We start from the raw sequence: 26,772 nt of genomic DNA on the forward strand, positions 1-26,772 counted from the left end.
ATTTTTTTTTATAAAAAAAAGTCACAAATTAATCTGGGGGAAACCTGTCATGCATGGAAAGCTATGCTTATGAATAGCATTTCAACTTGACATATTTGATTTGCATTGCGCATAATGGAATGAAAAGGATACAAAAATTATGACTATATCTTATACATAAAAAGAAGTTAAAACAGAAATGATAGGAAGAAGAACAGAACAACTGAAGACATGATGATGCGTGGGAGGAGAGTCCGGGAGTGGAGGGCGAGGGAAAAGTGGAGGGGTGAAGAATGATGAGTAATAATAGGAAGAGGGAATGGTAATTCCATGAGATAATGATGGAATTAGGAGGGTGGGGAATCACAGAGATGCAGAAAAGGCCAAAAAGAGAGAGGGAGAGAGGGATATGATTCTGAAAGGACTCTGGGAAGGTCAGTGATTATGGGCGACCCATTTGCACACTTGGAGACTCCTCATCCTCATTCATCCTCCCTTCGCCCCCACACACACACACTCGTACCCCTTTTATTCTAAATTTTTAACTCACTCTAATATCCTGTTCATAATTTTAATCAGATTATAATTCAATTTTTGAATTTTAAAACTCCCGAGTTGTCAATTTTATGAGGCATAAATATAAAATATTCTCCTATTTTCTATTTTCATTGTTGTTCTTAGGATTCAAGAAAATAGAAGATTATTGTGTTGGATTATTATTATTATTATTATTTTTGGATTGGGCTGGGACAGCGACGCATGATTGTTTGGGTGGGACAGGCCGGGGGCGAGCGTGCCACTCTTCACCGACAACACTCTCTTGCCATCTCTGGGTCTGACACCTGTCGCGGCATCAGGCCCTTCATTTGCCATCGACCCGCCCAGGCCTATGCTGTTTGTCGGCTACTGGGTACATGGAAGCGGGAAATCCGGTCCGGGAGAAGGGTACGGAGGCGGAGTAGGAGGAGGGGGGAGGAGGAATCTGATGCGGACACGACGCGTCCGAAATCAGAGGGGAGACCCAATTATTGCTCCCCACGCTAACCCGACACTCATGATTCTGTCGCCACCTCCCCCTGCCCCACCTACTCAGTTACTTCCACTATTCAGCCCGCCCAGCCACCTTCGAATCTCCCCCCACACCCCCCTTCCGTTTCTTTCCCTTATTCCTCCTCCCATTGGGCCCCACCCCTTCCTCTCTATTCAAATCTAGGTACTAGTAGCTCTCTCTCTCTGTCTCCTCGCCGTGGAAAGTTTACAACACAATAATATCATTATGTTTAAGGTTTTTATTCATTTCTGGCCATTAGTTGTTTATCGAATGCTAAAATATTCATTTCAAACTTTTAAAATAATCTTTATTCGGGAATACATTTATTAAATTACTCAGACCAGAACACATATTTCATTTGATGATTTAATAAAAGGAATCACGTGTTTAACATATCTAACAAGTTCCTCATTAACTGAATGAATGGTTTTATAAACTATCTTTTCTATATTGATATACAGATATTTGAAAGTGTTGGCAAAAAAAAGAAAGATATTTGAAAATATAAAAGAAACATATTTCTTCCGAACTCATCAAGATTTTTTCCCTAAAACAAATTTTTTTTTGATAATATGCCTTTTTGTCCATATGTTTATTTGAAACATGGTTAAATTGTCTATCCCCTTTATTGTTAGCTGGGCAAATTATTTATTGATTTGGATTATCACAGCAACTTTCTTAACGAGAAAACTGCAAAAACCAAGTATAGGAGTAGCACCAAGGCACAAGGAAAAAAAAAAACATTCATTCCATTGTAGTACTTGCCGTATGGTTTACTCTCAAGGAAACAGTCCTAGGAGTATTAGAATCAAGGTTTGATTATAATAATATGATGATTAACGAATTATTAAATAATATTAAGTCTCCCTCCATGACATGATAGGGAGAAAATAATGAGGGAGACCAAGTCGAGAATCCAATTGACTAGTTATCGGAATGGCGGATCCCGGGCACAATTCTTGAAATGTGTTGCCTTGTCAGAAGAAAATAATGTGAGCTACGGCCTATAAGGACTACTTACAATATGGTAGAACCCTTCCTCATAGCATAGGCATACTGTTATGGTATTGACTAGGGAAGGAAGATCAGATTTCGATGCTGAGCCTGAGACCATATATAATAATAATAGAAAAGAAGGCCCGTAGGTGAGTGGGGATTGGATAAAGCCAAGACCAGAGGCTTCATTTGTGCATATAAAATTAGCAACGTGCTTGACTTATTTTAATGGCCTCCTCCCCTGATTATCATTCCTGGTCTCTCTAAGTGGGAGCTAACACAATCTCATCTTATTATTTAAAATATGTATGGATTGATTTGGATTTCACTGGATACTAGATTTCATTATTTGCACTTATATTGGTCATCACCCAAATGCATGCATCTGACTCACAACTACCTACCATACACCACTAGAATTCTAAGTGCCTCCCACACTATATATGACCTTTCTGCACCCTCGTCTTATTCTAGGATCCAAATGCAACAAAACCCATAAAAAATATAAATGATTAAATTTATTGAATTTGTATCAGGATTAAGGATTGAGCCTGCTTAGCCGGCCCAAGCAGAGGTTCTTCTGGAGCCGACTGAAATGCCGTGCTTAACAGAACACTGTACTAAAGCTGATCCACTCTGTCTCATATAAGCCTCAGAACTTGTCTCTGTTTGAACCACAGATATTCTCTCCACATCTTCTCTCTCTCCTAATCCCCATAAAAGCCCTCTCCCTCCTCCCACCAACAACCAAACCTTTCGCCTCATTTTCTTCCTCAAGCAAAAAGACAACTTCTTCCTCCTCCATCCTCATTGAGTGAACTTTGCTTATCCCACGTAAAGCTAATATTTTTCCTGCTTGATTCGTGTCCCAATGCCGTCAAACTCCGGCGACAATCCCCGACCATCCAAGTCTCAGGCTCCGCCACCGGAACAAGAGCATCTCCCATGTCCTCGCTGTGACTCCACCAACACCAAGTTCTGCTACTACAACAACTATAACTTCTCCCAGCCGCGCCATTTCTGCAAGGCTTGCCGACGCTACTGGACTCACGGTGGCACCCTCCGTGACATCCCCGTCGGTGGTGGCAGTCGTAAAAACGCGAAACGCTCTCGCACCGCCTCTACGGCTTCTTCCTCCGTCACGGCGACTTCTTCAGTTTCTACTCAGGACCACCCGCTTCCTACAACCCCTGTTTTTGTACCCATGTCGGCTGGCCAAGGGGGGTCCATGCCGTTTGGGGGCAACGGTGGAGTTGAGAGTGATTTGAAATCTAGTATGGGAATGTGTGGAAGCTTCACTTCTTTGCTTAACAACACCACCCAAGGGCCTGGATTTCTGGCTCTAGGCGGGTTCGGGCTCGGACTTGGCCACGGGTTTGAAGATATGGTTTTGGAAATGGAAGAGGGGGTTGGGCTTTTCCTGGAGTGGTGGATGGCGCCAGCATTAACGGTGGAGTTGGGGCTTCTGGCGTCGGGAATTCATGGCAGCTAGAAGGCGGCGAAGGTGGTTTTGTTGGTGGTGCAGACTGCTTCTCTTGGCCAGGACTTGCAATTTCAACACCTGGAAATGGTCTGAAATGAACTTGTTCATCTTTTTTCTTTTTTTGACTTTTATTTTGACTCCCTTCGTGCAAGGGAAGGTTCTCTGATGGTTTAGAATCTGGGTTTAGAGTTTAGCTTACTGCGTGTTTGGGGGTATATTTATTAGAGACATTAGAAAAAACACTAAGACCTTTTTCTTGTTTCCTTTGTTCCATCAACTATCTCGTTCTGTGTACGCTACTGGTGTCTACTTGTCCAGTGTTAAGCTGTGTGAAATTTCTGCAATATCTGTATCTGATATAATTTCAAACTTCAAAATCGTCTGCTTAACCAACCTCAAATTCTGATTCAGCCATTGCCTTGCAGTGGTAGTTAAAAACAGGGATTAAAAAAAAACTAGCAATTACTGACTCCAGGAATGTGCATTTGTTGTGGAGTTCGCATATTGGACAAGAAATTAGAGATAAATAAAGTATTATTGTTGATCAATAGTGGGGTTAGGAAGCTGGTGAGTGTTGTCGCCTGGTTATTAAAAAAATCGAAAAATTGTCGTGGTCGAGTTGTTTATTACTCTCTTTCTCATCAATCCACATGCCAGTGATGATGTCTGTGTTCGTATCATAATGAGGCATACATGTTCCCAGTGAATCACGTTTTCCTTGGAGGATATGCTCTTCGTCTTCATTTGTTTTGTTCTTTTGTTACTTGCGGATACACTTTTGTTGTTTTCGAAGTTATAGCAAGTTTGTTTTAGAATTATTAGCAACCGTTCAGTTTTGTTGGACAGTTAGGTAATTTACTGTTCAGGGAGGGGGTGGTTGGTATTGGCATTAACTGATTGCCTTTCAAACTCATCAAATTGCCATAATCTGCGCTACACAAACCTGGAAATTAGTTGTATTCATGATGTTTCTAATAGATATCCCTCTGGGGAGTTATCCATTAAGGCCAATCCAAGTGAATTTCATGTTCTGGAAGATATTCTCCTCCTCGTCGTCGTCGTCTTCTGTCTGTTCTTTTGTTAATACGCATGCGCCATTATTGTTCTCTATTGGAGCACGTGTGTTTCGGCATTACGAGTAACCTTTCACTTTGGCTTCACTGGTTAGCAAATGCGAAGGGGATGACAGGTTGGGAGAGAAGTGGCAAAACAAACTTGCCTTTTTGAGTTTTGACACATTAATTATATACTACTATTTTTTTGAAAAAATGAAACTTTTGATTGAATTTGCGCCAACGTTCGAATTCTCATTTTTAGCGATGTAATCTTGTTTCGTTTTAGTCAGATTTAAGCAGTTTTTCTTGGACCAAAAAGGAAAAAAGACTTGAGCAGGTTTTCGTAGTTGAATTTGGTTCAAGAGGTGTTCAAATTGGATTAGAATGGGGGATGTAGTAGGAGGATGGGTCCCACCGTTTGCTATCTCTTCTCTCTCCTGTCCTTCTATTGAAAATGGAGAGAATTACAGTCAAATCCCTTATAAGAGAAATAATTATTAAAAAATTTTAATAACAATCTTAACAGTCCATAATAATAAGTTTTGGAATGAGAATGATAATTTTTGAGATTTGTTTTTTAATCGTTTTTCTTACTTTGGATCTCATTATAATTCTTCTTTGAAAATATACCCGATAATCATATAATTAACTTCTCTTGAGCGGCTTTGGAGGTATTTGGTACCATAAAAAGTACTCTTAAAAAAATTTAATTGAGATAAACTTCTTTGTATATTTATTTTGTATATTATAAAATTACTTTTAAGATTTTGATTCCATCCAAATGTTTTTTAAAAAACTAATCATGTTCTGGCAAAACAAAAAAATCTTGCTAAATTTTATAGAGAAATGCGTAAACCTTACTTTTACTGAGATTACTTGGATCAAAATATATCGAACTTCCATAAAATTCGGGTTGAGTATAAATTTAAGGATACAATGAATGGCATTCTATTTTTTATAAATTAAACTTTTTTGTATTTATAGCTCTCACTTTTAATACAAAAGTATATTTATTTATATCTAAAACTTGGTTTTAAGCCTGCAGCACCATTATTGTTCTAGCCTAAACGAAAAAAATGAAATGCTATAGAAGAAAATTATATAAAGCTACTATTAAATGTAAAATAATATATATAGGTAAAACTTAATGATAAAATCAGATACTCCTTTATATAATAATTGTCGACTAATAATTATAATGTAATATATATACTCGTACCATACATTTCGGTTTCTGTGTAATAATGCAGGTTTGGTATATGCCTTGAAGAAATTAGCAATCATGTGAACCACTTTTATGATAAACACCGCGTGGATAATTCAGGAAAAAAAAAAATTGACTATCCATTCTACAAAGATGGGCCCCGCTCTTTCAAGACTGAATTGTACTTATTCTACGCAGTTGGGCTCTTTTTCTACCAACATCCACCCATTTTTTTTAACATCAATCAATTAAATTTAAATACTACCAATCCTAATTATAAAAATTAATTGACTAATTTAAAAAAATTAAATTAATTATTTGTAATAAATAAGTATTATTTTTTCTAAAATATTTTTTTTAATCAAATGTACATTGGCTAAAATTATCATTATTAGAAGAACTACTTTAAAAAATGCATAAATATAAGAAATAAAGTTAATTGAGATTTATATTCAGAACAAAATAAAAGTCAAATAAAATTTTATATTAAGAACCGGAAGTATAACAAAAATATGTATATCAAGTGATTCTCACAAGAATGCCCATGACAGGCACTTATACAAAAAACGCGAGCTCTGATTTAAAAGGATTAATTAGTTGGCTCCATAATAACTCATTTTAAAAAAATAATTCTGGTTTCATTCTGTCGACGTTGAATTATGATTCATTTCTAGAAGGGGCAATTGTCAATCCCATCATATTCATATAATCATATGTACGGCCTTAACTAATATGGCTACGATTTTCAATCAGGTGAATGATTTATATATATATATATATATATATAAACATATTCGTTACCATTTAATCATTTTAACGGTTTATTTTTTAGAATAATTAAACATCTAAAAAATAATTTATGTTTTTGAAATAATTTTTATTATTATTTTCATTTTAAAGTGGTCCTCAACGCAAAACCAAAGAGTTATCGAGAGCATCCGCTCATCATAACGTTCTCATTTCAAGCACTTAACTTGGGAGGATAAAGGCGGGTGTTTTGGCCCCGATTTTTGCTCTTTAGTGTTTAAAGAGGGGTTCTTTTGGATTCTCTTGTCAAGTCCTAAAGAAGGATCATAGTTTGTCACCAGAAGAATTTCTGATAGAAAATAAAAAAAAATGTTATTTTCGGTCTTTTCGACCACACAGCTGCAGCCATTGTTTCTACTACGACAACAGCAGCAGCAACAGCAGCTTCTTCTGTTCATCAAGGATGCAACTCCCGCTACTTACGATACCAAGTGGGAGGATCTCCATCCTCATTCTCAGCAGATTCTTCTTCAGATTGAGTACGCTTCTTTGTGCTTCTTTCTTTTAATTTCTGTATCGCAAGTTTCTGCAAAAATGTGGATAAAAAAGAGAGGAACAATTCATGGTTTGTGCCCGTCTCCTATCTTGTTGTTCAGAAATCACACAACATGACTTCTGATGAATGATTAACTGATTTTTTTTGCCCTTGTCTTTTTGTTGAAGAATTTTCGGTTATACGATCTTTTCATAATTTCTTGTCCGTCTGCACTATCAAATCGTATCTTCATAGCTGCTTGTAATTGGTACTAGAATGGAAGTCATTTGAAACTTAAAACATGCATTCAGTTTGAAACCGGTATTTGGTGTCGGTTTATTGTATTGATTATTATTGTTAGACTCTAATACACCTTGTAGGCTTTCACACAGACTAGTGACAAAAATATATTAAAAGTTGGCGACCAACCTTACAAACTGCACAAGAAGGTTGCATGTCGATATATAGGGCCACTTGTTGTGCCTGCCTCAACTGCCATGTGGCATATTTTATAAAATTCGTGTTTGTTCTTTGTATTTTTAACTGTTCTCTGTTAGACATTAGAGTATAGGGATGAGAGCCAGAGATTAGATCAAAGCAGTCGTCTCTATAAATATTTAGTTCCAAATGATGACTTTAAGTCTGATGCCAGCCATATTGTTCAGGTTCTCCATTTGCCCTCATGTTTCTTTGATAGTCTTTCTAAAACCACATGATGTATTCGTCCCCATGGTGGTCAATTATCTGTTTCATTATTGTTATAACATAGACAAATGCTTTTTATGCTTTAAGTTGGTTATGATTCTGTCGGTTATTAAAGTTGTGGAGGGTTTTATAATAGGTAACCTCTGCCTATACAATGGGACATCAAAATTCGGAAGTATCTTCTCGGCTAAAGCATGTCTATCTGGAGCCTCAATGCTAATTTATTTGCATTTGAATTTGTTTTAATCTATGAGATGCTAAAGAGTTCTGCTGACAGTTTATATGATCTTTAGATGTGACGGGGGTTTAGCATGTAACGAACCAAGGGTCACATCATCGCTTGGGATTAATTAACCCGACAGCACCTTATGTTGGCTGTTTTCGTTATTGCTGGTCAACTGAAAATATGGCCATTTTTAGCTGAAGTCAAAATATAATTTCAATTTTCCGTGTGGTTGTTTTTGCTTATTTGAAACTTGAAAGAATTGTAGTTGAAAATTTAGTTGACAATAAAAGACTTAATTTTTATCACAAAAAAATAGAAGACTTGATTTTATGTGGTGAGACAGATCTCTGTTAATCTGTAAAAGGAAGTTCGTAGTCCATTTATGTTTTATTTCTCCTCTTGATGTGACAACTTTTTCTTTCATTTCTTCATTTCTGTTCTATTTTCGTGACTTGCTATGCTATTTGTTTGTATTTTTATTAGAAAAAATAAGAAAAGTTAATAATTAATTTTGACTGGATTAGTTCCTCTGTCTCTTGTGATTTTGTTCTTCATCTGGTGAACTTCAATAGTTATGTATAGATTGTACAATAGCTATCTTCTTCTGTTTGATAGGTACTCGGTAGCATCAGTGCTGCCATGGAATGACCAAGAAACTTGCAGCAGGAACTGACGTCTGCTGTAAAAAATATATTACGCAACACAGAGATGACGGTTCGTTCTTCAAGGTTCCTTCATCCCAATAAGGTGAATGCCTTGAGCACCACTGCTCCGTCACAGACTGCTGTAGTGACTATTACGCCTACATTGAGTAGTCCACCACCAGCTACATTAATGCCTGTGCCTGATTTTTACCATGGGCTTCCGAACAAACCATCATCCTTCTTATGTCAAACATTTTCAAGATTTGAGAAATATTTTGGTGAATGCTACCAACGGCTTGAAGAGTTGGAGCTGCTTCTTGACAATTTCCGAGAAAAACACTTCCAATAATGGATCCTTCTCATTGCAGTCTATTCCTAAAGCCATGGCAAATGTGCATGACATTTTTATTCATGTGGCTGCGAAGGCACATATGAGCATTTTGCAGTTTCAGTTGACGTTCCCGGTAAAGCTTTGAGCATATTGCGTCATTACGAAGTTATATGTATGTCTATATAATATATCTTTTCTTAAGAAATGTTCAAAGTATATGGACATTTTTCATGCTGCTACTCTCAATACTCTTAGCTCTGTAAATTGTATTTATTCCACCCCTCTATTTTTGGTTTTCTTTTATCCTTTTGTACTCATCATGTTTGCTGGGGTTGCAAACTATGAGCTCAGTTTGTTTAACAGAATCTGTTCCTTGTTCATATCCATACTTCTGAACATTTCTCCTTTATATTTTAACTTATATTAATATTTAAATATCACAGATTGAAGTACGTAATTTGCGTACTGCTAATATGAACTGGGAGTACTTGCCATATTAGTCATGTACTATATCACACTTGTTTTGATGAACCAGGCACAAAACTTGGTGCATTAGAGATGATACTTCTGATGTTCATCCTTTGCACAAAATAAGTTAATATCTGCTCATAAAGGGAATGCGTGCTTTCTCTTTTCTCCTTTTACAGTGATAACAGTTTGGAAAATGCTTACCTAGGTGGAGAGCAGCATTCATCCGTACATGAATTACATGAAATCAATATACCTAGTTAAGCGTCGCCACTGGCAAGAGGAGAGTGATCCATCTCAAGCGGCTGACCAGTGTGAAACAGCAAGAAAAGAAGTTTCCTCAAAAAGAGTTCGTCTAACATTGCATTTACCTGAAGATTCACAACCATCAACAAAAATTGCCGGGTTATTATCAATTTATGGAACAGTAGGGGCATCAACTGCCCCACAAACATCTCCAGTAACTTCAAATTCTTCAGGAAGGGGGCTCTCAGTTTTCAGCATGCCTTCTTCAATTCCATCTTTGTCCATGACCCCAGCAACTTCTGCTCCACTATCTCCTTTTTTCTGGATCGTCAAGTGCTACACCCCAAACCTCACTTTCAAATTGTTCAGGAAGTGGGCTCTGAGTTTTTAGCACGCCTTCTTTAGGTCCATCTTCATCTGTGCCATCTTTGTCTATGACCCCAACAACTTATGCTCCAGGATCTCCTTTGTCTGAATCGTCAAATGCTACGCCCCAAACCTCACTTTCAAATTCTTCGTCAAGTTCCTTGTTTGGTTCCGCTCCTTCTTAGTTTGGTAGTACTGCTCCATGGTGCGTTACAACTTCTGGAGGATCAACCTCTTCAACTTCATTTTCCATAGGTATTTTAACGAGTACAGTTTTGCTGAGTGTCCTGGTTTAAGTTCCAGTGAACCACATATTGTTTTGCACATAAAGTTGACTCAGAAAACAAATTATGTCCTTTAGTGCATTGCTAATGTCTTTATCGCGGGCTTCACTAATCACACATGACTCAACCACATTTTCTGGTCTTCGGCTAATATTTGCCTGTCCTACAAAACACAAGCTGCAAATCTTTGATAAGCAATTTTGCGCATTCGCAAGTTTGACACAAGATGATCACCACAATTCTGGGCCCTGGTCATCGGTAAAGAAACTAGATGGGAATACACGTGGCCATCCATAAGGAGTTTAATAGCCCAGTATAATTTACCTTCTCTACTGTTCCTGATTATTCATGAGATGCTATTGGTTAGTCCCTTTTAGATGTTGTCACAGGTTTAAGGCAACCATTATAACATCACAACACATCCTCTATATATTTAGTCGGGGCAACACAGGTGTCGGCAAGCATATTTTCGTTTGCAATTTGCTACCAGAACTCGAATCCATAGAAGTTAATAGGCTTGACTGCCATACAATTTGGAAATATGAAAAATACGAGGGGGTCGCCTGGAGGATGGATTTGATTATTACTGTTGTTGTTGGTATGTTTAAATCCTGACTTCATAGTACATCAGCAATCATCATTTCTGCTTTCCCCTTCTTCCTCAGTTTCTGCAACAGGATCAGGGGCAAGATCTAAATCAGCGAGTATCCCTTTTAGCTTCTGACTTTATTTTCAGGGAATTCAGCTAATAGTAACAATTGATTAATATTACCTAGTGTATAGTATAACCTTGCATGCTTTGATGGAGATCAGCATTTTAGTCCTCTGCATTACTTCCCCAGATCGATCCGTAAGTGCACAGAGTCGTTCATAGTGTAATAAAAGAGCCCAAAAGGTTTTAGGGGTCGAACTCGCAGGAAGGCTACGTGTGCTATATCAAACATATGACAATAATGGAGATGGATAAAACTAAAATTGCAAATAGAGAGAAGCACAAGAGTTTATTTGACTTTTATTTTAATCTTAAATATAAAATTTTAATATATTTTATCTCTCATATTTATTTATTTTTTTTAAAATTAGTTTTTATAATAATAGTAGTTCTAGGTTTCTAGCCAATATACTTAATTAGCTAGAATATTTTAGGAAAGATCATATTTATTTATTGTAAATAATTAACTTAATTAGTTTTTTTAATCTATTTATATTAATCAACTAACTGTTGTACTAAGTATCGGTAATTTCTTCCCATCACATTGGTGGGAGGATGGTCTTCGCGTTTTGCGGGTCGGCCAACGGCCTCCGACAGGAAGCACGGCTTCTCCAAGAGCTTCTTATCCGTGGCCGGAGCCCGGAAGTGATCCTCATAGATATATCCCTATAATCCGCCCTTGGATGTGCTGTTGGGCTCCATTTTTTAAAAAGTTTTTTGGGCTTGTGTGGGGGCTAGAGTCGTACAGATCTTATACCTGGGCCGGGATTTTCCCTTTCACCTCTCATGCTTGGTAAAGTCATAATACATTCATCTTGTGAAAGTATGCTAATTCCAAGGCAAATTAAGCTATAATTACTAGGAATTGGGCAAGAAAATAGTCATATAATTAAGTAAATATTGGGCTTATCAGCTTGTAAGAATGCAGCAATTTAACCTCTGTTTCTTTTATATTCTTGCGGAAATCAAACCGGCCAAAATCTAGAACTCCTCGAATCTGACAGAAGTCACCTGAGATTACAAGGCTGGTGGTAGCTTCTCTGCCGCCAAAGCAAAATGGACGTTCCTCATAAAATATTGATCCGTCCTTCTGATTTGTTCTTGCTTCTTAGACTCTCTTTTTTTCCCCTGATGAATCTTCAGAGGTAGAAACGAAATCGTGGTTAATATTGGATGCCAATTATTATATGTCCTGCAAAATCTATTAATGTCTAACGTGTTGATTGATCTAGGTCATGGTTTTGGGTAATAAAATTTGACGGAGAGGTTTTTTTTTTTTTGGGAGGAAAAATTGTATTCGTATCATTCAATACAAGCACCAAGAAATTACAACCCAACAAAAGAAGGCAGTACCGAAGCCAACAAAACTATCAACGATAAAACACCAAACAAAGTAAATGAAAGCTAAAAGAAAAATTTGACGGAGAGTTATAACATAGTTTGTTGGCAGAATTTGTCAGGGGAAAGGTTTACTTCTCCACTCCTGTATCTTTATATTTTTACTATTAGATGAAACTTGGATACTTGATATTTAATATTTCACAAATTTTTTCTTACTTCTTTTACTATAAATTCTAAACTGTTTAATAATAGTTCTATGAAATACCAAATCCATGGTTTGATGTTGAGCTCACGTAAGAGATGGGAACATTTCAGTTCTTTAAAAACAGAGCTATTCCTGCAGCTTATCTCTCTTCATCATGTAAAATTGTCCTTTAGCCAATGAAGGTCACCGACGGCAAGGAGGAAATTCAACGCACTAACAATCAGTCGCACAAGACATAGGTACATGACAGGGTTCATATGTAAATTTATTCTTTAAACGATAAAGACCACCGAAAGAAACTATTATTCAAGGCATTTAAACAACTCTGATGTAACATCATATGTTTTTCTGAGCTATCTGGATGAGAGACTGGCAAACTTCTTGAGGTCTAGAAAGCATAGCCATATGATCCGAGTCCTTGATTTCCAGGACATGGTCAATTCCAGCATTTTCAATCATCCAACTTTGATATTCCAATGGAATTATTGCGTCCTCCCCACAGACAATATAAGCCTTTGGAACCGAACCATACCCTTCTTCTGAGAAATTCTTTGCCTTCTGTAATTCTTCAACGAACAGATATCCTGGCCTTATCAACATCTTGGCTAACTCAAGATCCTGCATCGACAACCCAGTTAGCATCCCTCTTCCAATCTAAAACCTCTTGTTTTCTTCGTTTAAAAATTATTGTATAGAACTAAAAATCTATGCATTCAAGACAATTGAACACGGTAGGTATAGCCATGATCAGTACCTCAATGGGACAGAGTTGATAAAGTTTGGTGGACAAACACTTGGACCCAAAAATCATTGATGCAGATCCAGATGATGAAATCTCCATGTTGTACACTTCATTCAGTTCTGCTGTCTCCTTAGCCTTGTAATGCATATAAATTTAAAAGTTAAGAACTTTTAACGCACACGCACGCCAAGCTCATATTTTACAAATAAGATTTGCATTTATTTGATAAATGAGAAATAGATGTGGTTCAGAAACCAAAAGCATATATACCTGTTGTTCTATGACATAAGAGGGTGGGTGTTTGGTATCAGGAACAAAAGCTGTTAAGAAAACAGCAAGTTCTATCTTATGAGGGAACCTGTCCATGGCAAGAGCTAAACTCAACCCTCCAAAGCTGTGTCCAACAAGAACAACCTTTTCACTTGGAGGAAGAGATTCTAGCAACTCTAAGAGGGGCCCAGAATACTCAGAAAAACTACGAATATCTTCGATTCTCTTGGGGTTGATGCCTGAGGCTGCAAGATCCAGTACTGTGACCTTGTTGCCGGAAGACTGAAGTCGAGGCTTGAGCTTGTACCAGCACCAAGCTCCATGGCAAACTCCGTGCACCAAAACATAATGCTTTCCTTCCATTGTTTTCACTCCTTACTTCAGAAGCTACAAATGTTTGGGGATTATTATATAGATGGCGCTTATCTCTATTGAATCTTAATGCTATAAGTAAATGTTACTCCTCCGGTCCTTAATATAAGACCCATTTAACTAATTTGATTAGATTAAGGAAGTTAGGTAAGTTAGTTAATTATAAAAAAAGTGATACGTTTTTCCTAAAATACCATAATCATCTTTCTTAATACCCCATCTCCCTTTTCTATTTGATTATGGTTGAGGAAGTATCCATAAGGGTAATTTAGAGAAAATTGACAAATATAAGAAATGGGTCTTATATTTAGAACCAAAACCAACTTAAAAATTGAGTCTTATATTAAAGACCGGAGGAGTATTTAAAACAGGCATTCAATGTTTTGGGTCAATGTGGTCACAAGCATTGAGTTGGCTTTATGACAAAATGTGTTTTGGTAGTCCTTAAATGATTATTATAATGTGGCACTGCCATTAAGGTTATGCTTTAAAATAATGCCCCTACCACACCAATTGATTGTGAGTTAATTAGCGATCGGTTTTGTTTGACTACGTGCCCAAGAAAAAAATCTCATTAATGATATTTTTTAATTTTACCTCAATTTAATTTCTCTTGGAAAGAGACAAAGAAGAGAAAGAATTGATAATTGATAATGATTTGTAAATGTAGGAAGAAAATTTTTTTAATAGAAACAAATTTAAAAACTTTTATCAATTTAAGATGTATTCAAAATTTAATTATTATTCTTTGATGCATGAGAATAAGTTACAACTTATAAGCCACTTATAATAGGCACGGAGGTTTTTTTTTTTTTTTTATACCAATAAGATAATTCCCAGCACTATAAAGAGTGGTTTGAATTCAGGTGCTAAGGCCACAATTTCTTCGGTAGATTATCTAGAAACAATTTTATTAATACTCTTTAATCTGTGAATACTGGCTTGCCTTCATGAGTTCTCATAATCCAAATTATTTAAAATTTTGTGTATAAAGCATACGTTTCCAAATCTTCTTTTTTTAGGAAAAATTTTTGTCTATTTTTTCTGCATATTTATTACAATAACTAACAAAAATATAATATTTATTACTATTACTATTATTTAATCTAATAACAAGTGTTATTTTTTATTCCAGTTTAACCAAAAAAATATACCAGTCTAATAAATTTGTTTGAGTCTTAATTTCAACTCTGCGGTAACCAATTCATTTCTTGAGTTGAATGATGAGTTGTACATGTTGCCTCTAAAAGTCTAATTAAACAGAAATTTGCCCAAATCCGCCCATCTCTTAATAACACAATAGTACACCATTAAATTAATCCAACGAGTTTGCATCCCTCAATGCACACCATTAAGAGTGCCTAATGAAATGCTAATGAGTTGTTCGTCAAGAGACTAGAGTTTGAAAAATACAAATCATGATATTGTCCTCTTTATTTAGGAATTATAGCATCGATTACGAGGACACAGATATATGATTGCATCACTTCTGCTAGGAGCTATTGATGCAGCACGATATTTGGATTGGAATACTACTTAACATAATCAATACATATGGGTAAGCTAGAGGAAGCCATAATGTTCATTAATCATCAGGTAAAGTTATTAGCAATGTGGAGGAGAGCCAAGCAAAGTTGATGTGGCTTGGAAAGCATGGCCCACTACCAGAAAAAAGGCTTTTAACGGCGGTTAAAAGTGGCTTTTAACGGCGGTTTTGAAGGCGAAATTGTTAAAGGCGACATTGAAAGGTAAGGAAAACACGGCGGTTTATATTTAACCGCCGTGGAAAGTCCATTTTCCACAGCGGTTAAATATAAAACCGCCGTGGAAAAGGATTTTAACGGCGGTTATATGTATAACCGCCGTTAAAAATGACTTTTTTTTTTAGATTCTGCTTTATTTTCGTGTTTACCACCCTGCAGTTTACAGTTCCAAACAAATGTAGGCAGTGCAGATCACGCAGAACAAGATCAATTAGCTAGTTAATATACAGCAATGAAATTTTTTTTTACACAATTCGAAAATAGGAAAACCGGCCAATATAATAGAACTAAGTGGTTACCAAGGAACACGTATTGGCTAGGTCCAACAATTCTGAAATAGAAGTAACTACTTCTCTGTACAATGGAAATCATGAACAATATAAGAGGGAACCGAGAGAAAGCATCTAACAATGAATTTTTTGAGAAATAACCTATCTATTTGAAAGCTAAATTTCAATTTTTTCTACCAATGTTGTTGACAAAGTGTCCCTCATCAAGTTGATGTCATCCATGAGATATGGCGCAGTATTTTGAAATATCTGTTAATCAAAAATAACATAGTAAACTTAGTCAAAAATGTGAAATAAATTGAAGAACGTCATGCAACGTAACTCATCTTTACCTCGTCTAATTTCTCAGTCGTTCCTGTCTCAATTATGTCATTCATGTAGCGGATGACATAATATCCACACTCAACATGTCCTTGTTGACAACGGTACTAAAAAAATAAGATATAAAATTGAATATTAGACATTATTGATTATAAACATTAACTTTAATTCATCCAAAAATGTTTAAAAGTTAGTTCAAAACAACATATACCTGTGGAAGAATCCATGTTGGTGCTTGTCTATTTTGTTTAATCGCCACGACATTAAAAGTATGAAAAGCCCTATCAACATTATAAGAGAAAATGATATTAGAGCATGCTTGTATAAACTTCACAAGTAATAAATATATAAATAAAAACTAACGTGTCGATGACATCTTTGGTTTCTTCGGATGGACTTCCACAGAGTGAATCGAACCAGTAAACTTTGTTGTCAAAAGGGGCACAAACAATTAGAGTCCAATGATAACTGCAAAAGGCAAACCATGTTAATTATAACCCGACACATACAACTTGTATATCTCAAATACAATAATACACTTACCCTTCCACGTAAGGTGCAAAATATATTAGCTTTTTGGTCTGACTCATTGCGGTCATAATGTAGATTGACCTTGCTTCCACAGTATTAAATTCTTTCTGCACCCTTTGAGGACACATAAAGCCATATGTTCTTTCAAGTCCTCCGTTTCGACAGATTTGATTAAAATGCCTGTTGTTCAAGTAAAAAACATTAGGACATGCATGAAGTATAATATGTAATAAGAAAATGATATTGTAACTTACAAAATAGCAAGCTGCATGAAGGCTATATCAAGCTCCTCAAAGTTGAGGAACTGAACGAGGTCCCTCTTGTCAATGGTGAAGTCGTATGTTATATCTGAACCCACAACCCCCAACGGCATCTTGAAAGTCACAGGCTTATCCATGTTTGGCACCATGGAATGAAGAACCTCCAAACTGGAATACATAAGCGCAACATCACTAGGAAGAGGCAAGAGTACAGGATCAGATGATGCGCTCGTTGTGGCCTTCTTTGCTGCCGCCTTCTTCACTATTGGCTTTGTAATAAGTCTCTTTGGCCACAAAATGAAATGTCCTTTAGCTTGGGCCAAGAGTCGAACCTCATCAGTAGGATTAGGCACTGGTGTACCCCCTGACCACGAACAATCCTCTCCACTGTCACCCTTGCTTGATTGCTCGGAATTTTGTTGCCGTGAATCGTTGTGCCCATGAATGCTCGACCACTAGCAACATGAACAGGTGAATTTTCATAATCCACATAGAGAGAACACGGCATCCCATTGTCTTCGACAGGGTCAGGGCTAGGGTCAGGGTCAGACACTGTCAGTGGCTGTGTCTGATTATTACTGCCCTTTCCGCTTTTTATCACAGGTGAACCCTGAAACATAATATGAAATTAGTTAAGAAACATTAAATAAGTTTAAATGGATCAAATGAATCTTTAGAAGATTTAAAAAGATGTGTGATTATTACCTGGGAAGGTTCAGATACTCGGGGCATCTGGAATCCGCTCGTACCCATCATCATCAAAGTCTGTTGAAACTTGGCATCGAATTCATCACGTATCTTTTGCATCTCTGCCATGTGTTGTTGACTTAGTTCAGCTCGAACTCTCTCTGTTTCTTCTTGTAGTCGTTGGTCGAGCTCCTCTTTAGATACCATGTTAGCGGAGGATGATCTGGTGCTTCTTCGTGAAGCAGAGCCAAAAAATTCTTTAATACCAATCCCTTTAGGGGCCCCTCGGACTCTTCCGGGATGGTCAGCCTTTCCAATAGCAGTGGCCAAGATATCCATCCGTCCTTGAGGGATGAATGTACCTTGAGATAATTGCTCCTCAAGTGTATCCTATATCATTAAAACAACAAATTCAATTTAAGATAATTGAAAAAAACAATTAATGAAGCATAATTCTTAAATATTACTTACAATCCTCTCAGCAACAGCAGCAGACTGTGGAGTAATGTATTGACCCTTTTTAATCCTCGCCGCCTTCCATTTTTCTTGGCGAGAAGGACGCTCAATAGATGGCATGTAGCCAGTAGGATCTGAAGCAGCAGCCATCTGTGCATTCTTCAGTCGTTCCTCCATCATACTTCTTTCCAACCCACCATACCCTGCACGAGACATGGTATGTGGGTATACATTCTGCTCAGATATTTGTTTGTTCTTCTGACTCAATGCCTATGACAATGAAACCAAATCGACAAAATTAGTTTAGTTAAATAAAATATGACCTGATTAAAAAATAAGTTTGAAGAAACCAAACCTGAAATGCAGGGTCTTCACGTTGCTTCACAAAATTCTCCCATGCCTCTTCACTAATAAATGAATATCGTTCCTTAGGATGCTCACCCTTTCTTTTTCCATTAATATAATGTGTTGTAAGCATGGACTTAAAATCCCTCCACCGTTCAGCAATTTGCTTCAACAGACGGTCTCTCATTTGTTTAGTGGCAGGAATATCAAATGTCAGCTGCATGCAATACAATAATAGCATAGAGTTATAAAGTAAATAAACAACTATAATTGAAACAAGTAGAGAAAACAATGCACAATATACCAATATATCCTCCCAAAGGTTTTTCTTCAAATCTTTGTCCACCTTCTTTCAGTTAGGAATGTCAATGCTAATTTTACTGCGTGCGAGATAACCCACATAACTAGTAAATTGAGCCCCATCCTTTCCTATAGGCTTCAGATCATCATCAAACTCCACTGTAATCCTCATAGGCTGTGTGCTCTCATCACGTAAAGCTAAATGCCTCATATGGGTTGGCCCTCTACCCTTTCTCCGGCTAGTAAAAGAGTTGTCATCACCAGAACCCTGTTGACCGGATCCGTCCATTTCCTGTTTAAAGAACAAGGAATTAATAAATGTAAGAATAAAAAATATCAAGTTAATATAAAACATTATATTATTAAGTATATTTAGCAAAAAAAAATCAAAAATTCATTTGAGGCTTACAACGATTATCCTCCCAAATTCCTTCACAATGATCATCTCTAACAGCATAGTCATCATCTACCAAATCTAATTCAACTGCTTTAGGTCGAGTAGCTGTGAAAGGCGGGGTTTCATCAAGATTAAGCTCTAAGTCACCATCATCTCCACCAACTCCTTGCCTTTTACCTTGAAGCACGATAGACAATTTCTTTTTTGCTAGATCGGGAACGAAGAACACTTGTTTTGCTTGACTTGCCAAAATAAATGGCTCGTCTCCGTATCCAAACCTCTCAAGATCGACCGAAACAAATCCAAATTCTTCATCCACTTGCACAGCATTACTATTAACCCACTTACATTTGAAGACGGGAACTTTAAACTTGGTATAACTAACCTCCCATATCTCTTCTATTATTCCATAATAGGACATTGCCGCCAACATTGGGTTTCTGTCTTTAGAACTAGCAAAATGCATGGCTTCCGCTACTACCATCACCCCACTATTCTGCATAGTACTCTTATCGTCTTGGGTTTTTGTGTAAAAAGAATAACCATTTATATCATATCCACCCCAACACAAAACCTCAAAAGAAGGCCCTGCAGCTAGCCTCTGTATTGTCTCAGAAGGATTGCCATCTTTTAACACTTCTCGCTTGAACCACTCTGCAAATGACTTATTATGTTCATTAGCTAGTTGCATGTCACTCTTTCTTGGATTCAAGTTCCTCAGCATATTCTTGTGAGCATTTAAGTACGGCAAAACTTCATCCGTGTTGTTTAAAATGTATAGATGTGCTTGCATTACAACTTCTCTTGACATAGACCTCACTATGACACCCCGTGTTCCCTTGCTTCTTCTCCCTTGATCATGTCGAGATTGAGGAAGACCAACTGCCTTTACCCTGTCAAGATATGCGTTACAAAACTCAACTGCCTCCTCAGCTACATATCTCTCAACAATTGATGCCTCAGGCCGATAAGGATTCTTAGAGTACCCTTTTAGGATTTTCATGTATCTCTCAAAAGGGTACATCCATCTTAAACACACAGGGCCACAAAGTCTTATCTCTCGCACAAGATGAGCTATCAAGTGGACCATAATATCAAAAAATGATGGAGGAAAATGCATTTCCAATTGAGAGAGGATCACATAACCTTCATTTTCTAATTCATCCAACTCAGCAGGATCAATGACTTTGCTGCAAATGGCACTAAAAAACATACAAAGTCTTGTAATAGTATTTCTCACATCGGTTTTCATAATGCCTCGAATAGCAAGTGGAAGTAATTGTTGCATCAACACATGACAATCATGAGACTTCATTCCCGTTATCTTCAAATCTTGCATTGAAACAAGTTTGCTTAAATTAGAAGAATAACCTTGTGGCACCTTAATAGTATTGACAAAACCACAGAAACTTCTTTTCTCTTCTTTTGATAATGTGTGCGCAGCTGGATGTAAATAAGCCCTCTTACCATCTCTTTCTTGTGGGTGAAGGACATTTCTTATTCCAATTTCGACTAAGTCTCGTCTTGTATTGATTCCATCTTTAGTCTTTCCACTTATATGCAAAAGTGTACCAACAAGACTCTCACATACATTCTTCTCCACATGCATCACGTCTAGACTATGCCTCACATCAAGACTTCGCCAATATGGAAGATCAAAAAAGACAGATCTTTTTTTCCATATATTTCTCTCACTAGCAGTCTTCTTCTTCTTCTTCTTACCGAAGACCACATTAATTCCCTCCACCCGCTGATAAACTTCTTCTCCAGTTAATGGTCTTGGAGCCATTTCATATTCTTGTGAGCCATTAAATGCCTTTTTCAATCTACGGTAAGGGTGATACCGACTAAGAAACCTTCTGTGACCAAGGTATACTGTCTTCCTGCCATGTTTAAGTTGCATATAGTGGGTGCCTTCTTCACATATCGGGCATGCTTTATGCCCCTTAACACTGTATCCAGACAAATTTCCATATGCTAGAAAGTCATTTATCGTGGTGAAGATCATGGCACGTAAATTGAAGGTCTCTTGTTTATATGCATCAAACACATCAACACCTTCCTCCCATAATTTCTTCAGATCCTCAATCAAAGGTGCCAAATACACATCAATATCGTTTCCCGGTTGTTTTGGCCCCGAGATCATCAAAGATAGCATGATATACTTTCTTTTCATACATAACCAAGAGGCAAGTTGTAAATTACGAGGAGCACTGGCCAAGCACTGTGTGTGCTACTAAGATTACCATATGGGTTAATTCCATCCGTACAAAGCCCTAGCCGAAGGTTTCTTGGCTCGCCACCAAATTGAGGAAATTTTTGATCTATTGTTTTCCATTGAGGAGAATCTGCTGGGTGACGAAGCTTTCCATCACATATTTTCTCATCAAAATGCCATCTCAAGTTCTTTGCATCTGTGGCATTAGCAAATAGACGCTTAAATCGTGGTATTATTGGAAGATACCACAGAACCTTTAAAGGAGAACCTTTGGTCATCTCATTATAATCACCATCATCTTTCTTCATTTTGTATCTTGAAGTCCCACATTTAGGGCACTTATTCAACTCTTCATAATCATTTCTGAATAATATGCAGTCATTAGGACACGCATGTATCTTCTCATATTCCAAACCCATCGGACACAAAATTTTTTTGCCTCATACATTCGTTTCGGAAGTGAATTCCCTTTGGGAAGAATATCACTCAGCAATTCAAGCAATTCCGTAAAACTAGCATCGGTCCAACCATTTCTTGCCTTCAAATTCATCAGTTTCAATACGGTTGTCAATCTTGTGTAATCATCTTTGCACCCCGGGTATAAAGGTGTCTCTGCATCACTACACAAAGTTCAAAGGTGGAAGAAAACTGTGTAGAAGATTCAGACCTTATATCACGAAACATATATGAAATTCTATCACCAAAGTCTTCATTCACAACCTTCTCATTTGCAGACAGTGTAGTCTTTCTAATTTCTCCATGCCATATCCAATTTGTATACCTCAAATTTATCCCATCACAGATAAGATGCTCTTTTATCTCAGAAATACTCCGTCGACTATTGTTTAAACATTTGACACAAGGACAATAGTACAATCCATCTCCTTTACTAGGGGCATTTCTCTGAGCAAACTCAAGAAACTTTTCAACCTCATCCTCATATTCCTTGCTAATTCTCTTAGCTTTCATCCAACTACGATCCATTGTTCTACAGATTATTTAAACAATACTTTACTATCAATCAAAATTCATAACGAAGGAAAAAAAAATACAAAATAACTAACAGATTATTTATCACTAAATTCTTATATTTATTACAAAAAATTATCAAAAATTCGAAATAAATATCAAAAAATTATAAAAAAATTTAAAAACTTCACAACTAATCAACTCCAAACATTTAAACATATTTCTAATACAGTATATAAAAAGGAATTAAGGTTTTCTCACATCTAATGCCTACCAATTAACACCAATCAACGGTTCAACCACATAAAAAATGCAAAATGAACAATACAAGTCAACCACAATGTAAAACTAACAACCCCATTTCATATATAACAGATTTTCATGGCTAAAACATTCAACAAACCAAGAAAAATTGAAAAGAATGAAAGAAGAGGATACTCACAGAGCAGAGAAGCTTCAAACGCGAAGTGAGGCGGCGGCGGACGGCGGCAACGCACTAGTTTTCGGTTAGATAGTGGGGGGTAGGACCGGTTTTCGGTGGTGGACCACGGCTGAGCAAGAACGGACGGAAATGGGAGGCGGTCGACCACGGCGGACTGCGGTGCACGGCGGCAAGGCTCCAAGAGCTCAATGGAGGAGTTTAAACGGTGGGATAGTGGTGGGAATGGCCGGTAATGGTAGTTTTACGGTGGTGGGGCAGAGGGGGACCACGGCGCACTGAAGAAATGAGAAAGAAAGTGAAGAGAGTCAAGCGGCCGCGGGGGTTTGAAGACACACTTTCCACGGCGGTTTTCTTAAAAACTACCGTGGAAAGTCATACCCTCTTCAACTTATTTACAAAAATGCCACCGCGTTTTTTTCCACTTCGTTTTTCTACTGAACCGCCGTTAGTTTGCGACGTTAAAAGTCTTTTTTCTAGTAGTAGCCATATGATCAGCATCCTTGATTTCAGTAACCTCATGAACACAAGCATTTTGGATCATCCATTTCTGAAACTCCATTGGAATCGCCAAGTCCTCATTGCACACAATATAACCTACTGGAGCCGACCCATATCCCTCTTTGCTGAAGTTCTTGGCCTCCCTCAGTTCTTCAAGAAAAAGCGAACCTGGCCTTACCAAAGTCTTGGCCATTTCGAGATCCTGCAAAGCCAATAAAAGGTCAATTCCATATGTTGAATTGGCTTGAAAGCAGGAAGCCATACGTACGTACCTCAGAGGAGCAGAGTTGGTAGAGCTTCTCGCATAAGAAATTGGGTCCGAATGTGATGCTTCCGCGGGGCGATAACTCAGTGTCTAAGCATCCACTCCCATTAGGATGGTTTCTTTCTACGTACTAGTCATGTTTCAAGTTTATTTCATATTAAAGGGTCTGTTAGTATAATATATACTCTATATAATCATTAAGGGTACCCTATATAATCATTAACTTACTTTAAGTTAAAAATTGCAATTACATATGTTACACTTTGATGATCCAAGTTTGACTTGGCTTTCGATGTAATTTTTATGAATTAACATTTTGTAACTAAATAGTCCGTATAGTTTCGCATGTCTAATTTTTTTAAATCTTTCACTTTTATATGTTAAAATAACCGACTTCAACCAGTTCGCATAGATTGTATTAAATGAATTATCAAAAAATCATATGACTGGTGGAGTCATATGTAACCTTTAAATCTTTTGGGTTACATAAATATCTTTGATTATTCATTTATCTCGTATATGCATGTATATATTTAGGTTTAATGTTATGTCATAAAACTTGAAGAAGTTATTTATGCATAATTGAAAGTTTAAGGGGATTATGTATAAAAACTACAAATTTAGGAGTTCGATTTGGCATTAACTAGCTGCATCATCATATCAATAACAAAAACGAATTATTAGTACAAGTTGGATTTAACAGAATGAGCTAGTTTCTTATATTGTGATGAACTAAGATTCAAATCTCCTATAAAAGTTAAACAGAATTGCCTTTAATAAAGAGATACTTGTACCTAACAAAAAAAAAAGGAATTGTAGGCTCATCACTATGGCGAACCATACCTGGTCCAAGACATATGAAGGCGGGTGTTGGGTATCAGGAACAAAAGCTGCTAAGAAAATGGCAAGTTCTATCTTATGAGGGAACTTGTCCATGGCAAGGGCTAAACTCAACCCTCCAAAGCTGTGTCCGACAAGAACCACCTTTTCACTTGGAGGCAGTGATTCTAACAGCTCTAAGAGAGGCTCACAATACTCAGCAAAACTATGAACATGTTCCATTCTCTTAGGGTTGATGCCTGAGGCTGCAAGGTCCAGTACCGTGACCTTGTTGCCCGCAGACTGAAGCTGTGGCTTGAGCTTAAACCAGCACCAAGCTCCATGGCAAGCTCCATGCACCAGGACATAATGCCTTTTGTTCTTATTTTCTGTAGTCATTTTAGATCGGATTTGAGAGATTCCCCACTTCAATGAAAGCCAGTAACTAACTTGGCAAGTAAGTGTGTGTGTGTGTGTGTAGAGAGAGAGAGAATCAATCATGCGAAGTTGGTGACTACCCCATCAGGGGATTTGAGAGACCTTTGAGTAACTGGGTATTTATGAAGAGATGGGGCCAGGAGGCGGGAATATATCTCTACCGAGCAATCCCTTGGACTCATATTATAGAGGCATCAACTCATGGTTCTCTTTACAAGTAGGGTTGAAAACAGGCTAGGCCTGTAGTGAAGCTTGTTAGCTTGAGTTTGGCTGACGGCTTATGAAAAGCTTTTTGTTTAGCCTGAGTCTAACCTGTAATTAAGTCTGGCCTGACCTGTGGCCTGTTAAGAAACTTATTTTTTTTTAATAAATTTTAAACACACATAAACCAATTTAAAATTATAATAACTCACCCAAATTATCTAAAATATAAACAAAAAATATGAAATTATCAAATTAACACAATTTGTTCTTGCTAGTTACTACAATTACAATAAATCATCAAACCACAAAGCATTAAATCTTCAGCACAATTTTTTCTTCTTTTCAAAACACCTAAGAAGAAAAAATCAAATATGTATTAGATCATAACAAAATTTAATAACTAATAAACATAAGAAATGGTATTATTTTTAGAATTCAAAATTTGTACTTTTGATTTAAGGTAAGTTCATTAAATTTAAGGTAAGTTCTTACGGTGTTCATTAAATTTAAGGTAAGTTCCAAGTATCCAAATTCTCAAGAGCTTCAAATCTGGTGTGTTTATAAAGAGAAACTAGTGATTTGGTGCGAAAAATAAAGCTAAGTATTTTATTTTTTGAGCCCCTGTCAGTTTACATATTTAACCTCAAAACAAAAAAAAATAACAGCCCCAAACCATCTGACAAGCCTAATAGGCTTATTATCAAGCCTAAATCTGATCTAATAAGGTAAACAGGCGCTTTTACAAGTCTGAGCCTGTTCTTATATTTAAATAGACTAGGTCAGGCCAGACCACAGGCTTCTGACAGGCCCTCTAGCCTATTTCTACCCCTATCTACAAGCTACAGAAAACAAATTAGGCAAGACCACATGATTCACAATTAATTATTTTGTAAGTGTGACAGTGGGAAATATTCGCAAATCTAGTTGTATGTCCTTGCCTGACGTTATACAAAGCGAATGGAAATCCGTACTCAAAAAGATAGGTAGAGTCTGTAAGCAAGTTAGAACAATAAGGTGCTTGTGGGACTCATCTTCCTCATATGAGGAAAGGTGTTTGTTGGCGCTTGCGTTGGTGATATGGATTACCCGTTTTGGACAAATTTATATGTGGAAATGGAAAAGCCGGGTGAATAAAACGAGTCTGTATTTCAGAAACCCGATGTTGCTGAAGTTAGATAGAGTTACCATTAAAGTTAATAACGTAATTGATTGAGGGACTCGGCTTCGAGAGTTGTTGCCAATACGAATGCTCATTGCTCTCTGATTATGATGACTGTCTACCCCTTACCCACAAATTTAAATTCGGAATGTTCACAAAGCCACGACTCCACCCAATTCACTTCAAGGCATGTTTCGTAGTTAAGCGAAATATTGTTGTTGTTATTGTTATTATTATTGTTACCTCAAGAATAAAAATATATCTAACACCTTAATTTTATTAGGTACATTTTGCATCCTGACTTTTTTTTCACTGTGAATTCAGTATTATGATTTTATTTTTTGGGTGTATTTAGTATTTTAAAAATTAGAGCGTTCAATGTAATTAAAAAATAATTTTGACATAACTAATGTTCCAAAAAAATAGGATCAAGATGCTGAATGCAACT

The 26,772-nt window shown here is 37.0% G+C and overlaps 3 protein-coding genes and 1 pseudogene across 3 annotated transcripts; 2 read left to right on the top strand and 2 right to left on the bottom strand.

Annotated features, from left to right (window-relative positions):
- The first annotated feature begins 2,532 nt into the window (after window positions 1–2,532).
- Window positions 2,533–3,902, top strand: LOC114719153 (dof zinc finger protein DOF3.4-like). The gene is given in 2 exon segments (XM_028904617.1): window positions 2,533–3,408; window positions 3,411–3,902. Coding segments are annotated over 2 exon segments (708 nt in total). The 5' UTR covers window positions 2,533–2,897; the 3' UTR covers window positions 3,608–3,902.
- A 3,003-nt stretch (window positions 3,903–6,905) lies between these two features.
- On the top strand, window positions 6,906–10,418 carry LOC114719141 (nuclear pore complex protein NUP58-like; annotated as a pseudogene).
- Window positions 10,419–12,914: 2,496 nt separating this feature from the next.
- LOC114719167 (polyneuridine-aldehyde esterase-like) lies at window positions 12,915–13,953 on the bottom strand. Its single transcript, XM_028904629.1, has 3 exons — window positions 13,591–13,953; window positions 13,333–13,449; window positions 12,915–13,196 (listed from the first exon to the last, which is right to left on the bottom strand). Exons 1-3 carry the CDS (start codon window positions 13,951–13,953, stop codon window positions 12,915–12,917), a joined length of 762 nt encoding a protein of 253 aa, XP_028760462.1.
- A 1,601-nt stretch (window positions 13,954–15,554) lies between these two features.
- Window positions 15,555–24,922, bottom strand: LOC114719168 (salicylic acid-binding protein 2-like). Its single transcript, XM_028904630.1, has 4 exons — window positions 24,548–24,922; window positions 23,712–23,834; window positions 23,426–23,641; window positions 15,555–15,623 (listed from the first exon to the last, which is right to left on the bottom strand). Exons 1-4 carry the CDS (start codon window positions 24,920–24,922, stop codon window positions 15,555–15,557), a joined length of 783 nt encoding a protein of 260 aa, XP_028760463.1.
- Between the last annotated feature and the right edge of the window lie 1,850 nt (window positions 24,923–26,772).

The sequence above is a fragment of the Neltuma alba genome, unplaced genomic scaffold (genome assembly GCF_004799145.2).
Source record: "Neltuma alba isolate B1F8T4 unplaced genomic scaffold, ASM479914v2 tig00011895_pilon, whole genome shotgun sequence".
NCBI classification, from domain to species: Eukaryota; Viridiplantae; Streptophyta; class Magnoliopsida; order Fabales; family Fabaceae; genus Neltuma; species Neltuma alba.